This window comes from Lupinus angustifolius, chromosome LG08 (genome assembly GCF_001865875.1).
Source record: "Lupinus angustifolius cultivar Tanjil chromosome LG08, LupAngTanjil_v1.0, whole genome shotgun sequence".
Lineage (NCBI taxonomy): Eukaryota > Viridiplantae > Streptophyta > Magnoliopsida > Fabales > Fabaceae > Lupinus > Lupinus angustifolius.
In genome coordinates, this window is record NC_032016.1 from 24,554,970 (window position 1) to 24,562,802 (window position 7,833).

The 7,833-nt window shown below is 30.0% G+C and overlaps 1 protein-coding gene across 1 annotated transcript; it reads left to right on the forward strand.

Moving 5' to 3' along the window:
• Window positions 796-1,728, forward strand: LOC109355471 (bZIP transcription factor 11-like). Its single transcript, XM_019598656.1, has one exon. The coding sequence runs from the start codon at window positions 1,004-1,006 to the stop codon at window positions 1,484-1,486; it is 483 nt and encodes a 160-aa protein (XP_019454201.1). The 5' UTR covers window positions 796-1,003; the 3' UTR covers window positions 1,487-1,728.

A 7,833-nucleotide genomic window follows, 5' to 3' on the forward strand; every position in this document is an offset into this window, starting at 1 on the left:
ACTAATATCATATTTTATATTTAGGTAAATAACTAATATCATTTTAGTCTATATGATAATCTTTTGTAACTTCTTTGAATTCTTTAATATCATATTTCACGAGTGTTTAATTAAAAGAACTTTTTTCCTACTTACCAACGTCCACCTTCAAAATAACCCATTTTTTCTTCCTCTCCAAATAATTATTTTGTCTTAAAGGCTTCGGAAAGTAAAATAGAGACTACTTTACTTTGGTTCTTGGTTTTATGTAAAGAAATAATTTCCTTCATCAACTTGTGGCTTTTTAAGATCTATAAATTCCATTACTGAAACACATAGAGTCCTCTTCCACTTTCTCGTTCTTTCCTATCACATTTTCTATAACATATTTGTTCTATTTCTTTCTTCCACATGTTCTCTCTTATGTGAATGCCTTCAACTTCTTTTTCTCTTCAGAGTCTCATATCAAATACCCTTCACATCCTCCTACTCGTACCTTTTCATTGATTCTTCATTTTTGCAAACCTTTAGAGTTCTCCGTTTTCAACACCAAAGTTTGAAACTTTTCTATGTTGGGTCGGAGAATTTGACTCAAAATCACCATATTTCATTCTCACTGAGTAGTAGTGATTAGAAGTGATATCTTAAATGTCCAATATCTTCTTGTTAATGTTTGATATTCATGTATCCGATTCTCAGTGAAATCTTCTTTTCTGGGTGTATGATCAATTCCACTGTTAGGCGCAGGACCCATCTTGTTCAATCTTTCTCTGTTGCTTTCCTTTACTGGCTCTACTACGTTTCATGATTTCTAACCTTCTTCCCTTTAACACTAATATCATCTTCAATAATCAATAATAATAATTATTATATCTCTACTATATATTATTATCAGCAATAAATATCTTTGTTTTCTAAGTTTCTGTTTAGTGTCTGGGTCCTGTGCCAATTAAGTATCCATCTTTGTTTTTATTTCTTGATTTTCACAATATCTCTTGTTTAATTAATCTCTCTATCACCATATATGGCTTCTTCGAGTGGAACATCTTCAGGGTCATCACTGATTCAGAACTCAGGTTCTGAAGAGGACTTGGTTGCATTGATGGATCAAAGGAAAAGGAAGAGGATGTTATCAAACCGTGAATCAGCAAGGAGATCTAGAATGAGGAAACAAAAACACTTGGATGATCTAGTTTCACAAGTGGATCAGCTTAGGAAAGAGAATCAGCAAATACTCACAAGTGTCAACATCACTACACAACAATACATGAGTGTTGAGGCTGAAAACTCAGTGCTGAGGGCTCAAGTTGAAGAACTAAGCCACAGGTTAGAGTCATTGAATGAGATCATTGACTACTTGAATGCCAGCACTGGTGTGTTTGGATCTGCAGCAGCATCAACAATGGGGAACTTCGATATTGGGCCAAGTGATAGCTTCTTTAACCCAATGGACATGGCTTATATGAACATGCCTATTATGGCTTCTGCAGACATGTTGCAGTATTGAGAGAGAAGAGGGGTATTGTGGATTATTTCCTTAAGGTATGAGTATGTTGTAATCACTAGCAGATAGTGATAAGGAATAATGAAAGTGTATCATAAAGCGGGTAAATTTGTTGGGTGCTGGTTCTGTAACATGGGGTCATTTTAGAGACTAACATGAAATTGAGACATGATCCCTCAATTATTGCTGTCACATACACCACCCTCCCTGCTAAATATTATATTAATATTGATCTAGTTATGCATCTAATTCTCTTGTTTATATGTTGTTATAATTTCATGAGATCTGTGTTGTGTTTGCTAGACTAAAACTCCAGATCCATGGATCCTGAGGTTCAATGAACGCGAACATGGACAAAGCTTAATTAATTTATTTATATATATAATAGACCCATCAATTTTGTGGATGAATGATTATTCAGGAACCTCCATTTAATTTATTAAAATAGGTATATGTAGTCTAAAATGAATCCTCCGTTCCAAAAATTTTGTTTCTTTTTGTCTCTATCCAATAAATATAGACAAAATAATATAACTTTATTTTTATATTTTTTCTATTGGATTGAATGATGTATTCTAATTGGTCCGAGACATAAATATAAACATAGACAAAATAAAATATTTTCATTCAAATGTAGTATCTTCTATTTAAATGAGATGTTTCAAAATGAGTGTATCCTCATCTCTATAGCCAACTAGTTTTCTCTCTACTGTAAATATGTTGTTTTATCTTTTTAAAATTTTCTCATCTTGTATTCATGTACCACCCACCTTGCCAAATTATCTTTTTAATGTACACAATCACACAAATTAACTTGTTCATGGACCAGCAATTATCACATTCTAATACTGTTATGTGAAAAGACTTGTATCATGGCTCATGATCGTGAACTCAACTATACAGTGACTATAGCATTGAAGTGAAAAAACACAAACACACAAATGTTTGTAGTCTAATCAATCACTCAAAATTCATTGCATTTTAGATATGTAGTTTGGGACCTATAGTAGGGTTAAGTGCCTACGGGAGGAGCAGAAGAAAAGGATAGGTGCCAAAGAGAGCAGGCCATGGCGCCCACAATAGACCATAGTAATGGTCGTAGTTAAGGAATTCCCTTAAATCTGACATGCACAAACATGTTCCTGTAGTGTGTGCCTGCTCCATTGTCTGGCTCTAATCTAGAATCTTTGCTCTCTTCGGCTTTAATAAGGATCCTCTCAATTAATGGAGAATAAAGTAGTTTTCGTTCCTCATATTTTCATTGGTAAAAATGTGATTTTATGATAAATAAAAGGATAAAATATCATTACATATTATCGTTTATATGTTATTGTATGGTATTTGCTTATCCATAGCCTCCTTACACCTTTAGCTTAGGCCTTTCAGAGTTGAGACATTTCATTTTTTTCATCTTCGCTAGGTTTGTCTAAGGACAAACATATCAGTTCAATAGTAGAGAGTAGAAACATAAGTGAAAAACAAAATGATGGACTAAAACATAAAATAACAACAAAAACCATAAGTAAACGTGTTATTGCATGTATACCAAGAAAATTATTATTCAGCGTGTTTGTAATGTCCTTTTCATTGAAAGCGTATAGGGAAGGGATAACAGCTAAAGAGCTATAGTAATAAAGTTGTTTACAGATAATTTCTTTTTAGGATACTTGATAAGATATTCAATTTTGTTACACAACTTTCAACTTATGATGAATTATCTATAGTATTAAGCACAGTAACAAGTTTCTAAGCATGCTTAATTGGGCAGGAGTTATAGTGAGATTCAATGCATCAATTCTAGTATAATCACATCACACATAGTAAGAATAATATATTAAATGGAAATTAGTACAACTTTGAGAGAAAGATGAAAACCAAGAAAAATCATTTTGTATGATTAAAAAGATTTAAAGATTAATATTTTGTTAATGAGTATAATTTATGATAAATATACTCCTTTTAACACATAGATTCATTCTTTTATCTCACGTGAATTTTATGAAACAATAAAAGAGTGTGTTAAAAAAGTAAATGAAAGAGTGTATGACTAACTATTCAATTTTCTTTTAAAAAAGCGGTTAAGTAACATGGCAAAATGGCCTCCATCTTGATTTTTACACTTAAAAAATCGAGTCTCCAATTTCTTAAGATTCCAACATCTTTTGCACTTCTCTGTCTAAAATAATGAAAACAAACAAAACACCATAATTAAGAGATTCTTTTTAAACTTTTCCATCACTGTATTTGTCTTTGCATGCTACATTTTTCTTCCACAAAAAATAAAACATTGTAAGGGGTCTATTTGAGGGTTTTCAATGATTTAGTCACAGACCAAAGATATTTAAAAATAATGGTATCTTGGTCACCTACGCAATCTTTAACTCTTTAAATAATATTCTTTTAAAGAGTAAGCATTAAAGCCTGTTCGGTTTAGTTTATAAAAAACTGATTGATAGCTCATGAAATACTATAATGGTATTATTAAGTTGGACACATATTTACTTGGGACTTGAATCCTCTCCTTTAAAATTTGTACCATTAAAATATTTAGGAATACATGTAATTCACTAATACATTTTGTACCAACAAAAAGAAGGTACACTACTGCACTTAGATTAACTACTACAAGGTTATGACTCGTGAGGATACGGGCCAAACAATTAAGAGCAGTTGCCACCCACTGTGCATTGGGATAGGGATTTGCTGTCTTGAATCTTATTCATAATAATGTATCTAATCAATCACAATAAAATAAAATTGATAAAATTATGAATGTTTAATCTTTTTTAAATGATGTAGCCTAATATGATTGATTTCAGACAGCAGATCTTTATCAGTAATGTGGAATAAAAAAATCTCATTTATCAAAAATAGTGTAAAGGAGAAATTCCACTAAGTCCATCAAGCAAAAGTTAATTATGTACATTTTTTCAATGAGGGCTTATCTGATTGAATATTTTTTATAAGCAAATATATTAGAAACAAACACAAGGATATTTATCCAATTACAACTTATAAATAAGATTTACACAAGTAGAATGATTAATACATTATTAGGTAAAAGTATACAAATTAGATCTTATATTTTTGAAACTTATAATCAAGATCTAACTTGATTAAATTTATAATCTGAGTAAAACTAACCTTCCCCCTATAAATAATATTATTTTTTAACTTCCAAATAGAACAAATAACAGTAAACCACAACATTCTACACAGTTATTTCTCTTTACTAATCTTACAAATGGATTATGAGTCTTAAGCAATTCCACAATCGAATCTGGCAAGTAATATGCATTTGAAGCCAAGAATAGAACTATTTCTACACATTAGAGATAAAATGACAAGAAAAGAAAAGATACTCTAAATGTTAATCATGCAACGAAGGCAAACCACGCTTCACATCATTCACCCCCACAATATTAATATGGATTAAATATGAAGCCATAGATATGTCAGTTGTTCTTTTTCATTTCCATAATACATAAAGTTGCACTTCTAGCTAGAAGCTTAAGAGATACAGAAGGAATCCATTATATTGATGAGTATTGCCGGATTAGCATATATTTCTCTTAATACAAACAAAATTTCAAATGGAGGGTTGACGACATATTTGAGAGAGTTGATAACATATTTGAGAGAATAATTCGAAACTCAAAAAAATCACGGAATTATAACCTGTTGCTTTGAATTATCTGTAATATAATTTCATAGGTAGCTAAGAATAAAATCATAATCGATTGTTTTTTAGTTCATATCTTTTACTTTCTTTAGGAACTCATATTCCTTCTCCTGTTAAGTGTGTGAACTCAAATCAAAAGAATCATTATCAATATATAACAAGAAAATGAAAAAGGTGGGCATCAAATGAAACAAAAGACTTTATGTCTGCGTATTGATGTTCTATGGTAGAATATATTATAAGGTTAAATATGTTTTTATTCCCTGCAATTATATACAATTATAATTTTAGTCCTTAAATTATTTTGTTAGTTTTTAGCATCTACTTTAATTGATCATTTTAGTTTTAGTATCTGTAACAATATTATAATTGACTATGTTATCAATTATTATGACACATTCACATGTAACCATATGAATAGGATTAAAACCAATTTTTTATTTAAAAAAATAAATAAGAATCTCAACCCAAACAAGTAATTATAGAATTATAATTAAAATTTAATATATTTTGATAGACATAAACATATTTAAGCGAACATTATACAATCGAAAGCTCTGAAAGGAAATTTAACGGATTGAAAATTAAAGACAGAATAATATAATGCTTACAGTTTAATTTTCCAACCAATTTATAAAGATTCTTTTGCATCTACCAGGGCTTCTAGCAATTGGAACCATTCTTAAAAAGAGGAAGGGGAGCACCAAGATGAAAAATGCAAGTTAAATATATATTTATTTATTTTCACTTCTTATTTGATTTTTTTATTGATTCCCTTATAGGAGCATAGACTTTAGTGTAAATCCGGAGAAAAATTATTGCCTTATTTCTTTCTAAGTAAAAATATTGTTGGGAGATATTCATCCATGAGATATAGTATTCTTTTTACGGGCTAAGTGAAAGAAGTATAGAAGTGAGTTTGATACCACATTTTGACCCAAAACTTTAAGACATTAAATCTATAAGTCCATTAACTCGTATGTTATTTATAACCAATAACCTAACATTCCCATGCATGTGATATAAGTCTAAGTACAAGAGCATCATGACTCTAAGCTGGTTCCCATTATTTTATTGATTGACAAGAATATATAAAGAAGGTGAGATTAAGACCACATGTTTACATTTCTTAATTTTCTCCTAGAGAAAACACAAAAGAACACAGATGAAACAGCATTAATTTTAATAAGCAAAAAGTGATGAAAGTCGGTGTATTTTGGTATTTCTGATTTATGATGAAAAAGTAAGTATGGAACTTATACCATTATATATATGTATATAGGTCCAACATGTCTAAAAAGAGGACAAGGATGATGAAATCTCCCACGATCACTTCTTTTTTGGATTTCATTGCATGTTAGGAAAGTTAGCTTGGGACATTAATTTATGCAAAATGGCCAGCCATTGTTGAATTGTTCACATGCTTTGGTAAAAGGTTGTCCTGATTCTGAGTTTATTTAGTAAAAGATTCGTTTTTAATTGTGATGTATTAACTTTATGTATCTCATAGTGCTGGCATTAGCCAGAGTCACCTAGAATTTATCAATTTCCTTAAGATGAGTTAAACTAATAAGAATTAAAGAGAATGCATGCATGATGTTTTTAATCTTACAAGGTATCCTCACATATTTTGGCAGACACTTACCCTCACTAGTGTATTGAGGCTAGACCCCCTCTCTTGCATAAAATAAACTTGCATTTAAATGAAAATGTCATATCTTAGTGTTATCATATATAAAATAAATTAGATATTAGTTTAGTAGTATAAAATTATTTGAATTTCATATATTATATTAGGTTAAAGGTTACATATTTAATTTTTATGAGTCACACTTTGGTTAGGATGTTTTCATAAGATTTTTATAAATGCTTTATAAAATGAAATATATAAGTATAACTCCCTTTTTTCAAGGACAGATTTGTGGAGATCTTAAAAGTGTACGAGAGAGTGGAATGAGAAAAAATTGAAATGCAATTTCTTTTATCGACAATCGTTAATATGTTAATATTTTGTTGTTCCTGAAATTTAAATCTTGAATCTCTTTTATTTTCATCATTAAACCACCTTATATCTCTATTTATTTTCGTTAGTAATACTCTAATCCACAACCTTATGCAATTTCTTCCTTAAGTCATTCATGATCGCTATTAGACTCCCAATTCGAAATGCACTTACTAAATTTAATTCTCGTCACTCACACTTCATCCAGAATATAGAACTTTTAATATGTGCGCTAGATTGTATTCTACCACACTACCTTAATTATTTAAAACAATAGTCGTATATAGTACTGGTGTCATATTTCGTGCATTATAGGTTTTTGTTTGGAAGAAAATCATTAGCCAGTCAATTGTATAATTGTTGTACTTTTTATCAATCTTTTTCTCTCTCATCTCTTAATTAATATGATTATAAAAAAAAAATCTCTTAATTAACATGCTTCATTCAGTTTATTGCATAAAAGCTAGTAAAATTGTAATGCTTCACTATTAAGATGAAGGTCTCCTATTTTTCATTAGTGTCTTAAGCCAATCAAATTTTTTTTTATAAAATATTATTGAATAAAAACATAAGGACAAAGACTTTTTAGTATAAAATCCCGGTCCTCACTCTTCTATCTTAGAAGAAAGAGGGGGAATTAAAAGCATTTTAATGTCATTGTGCATC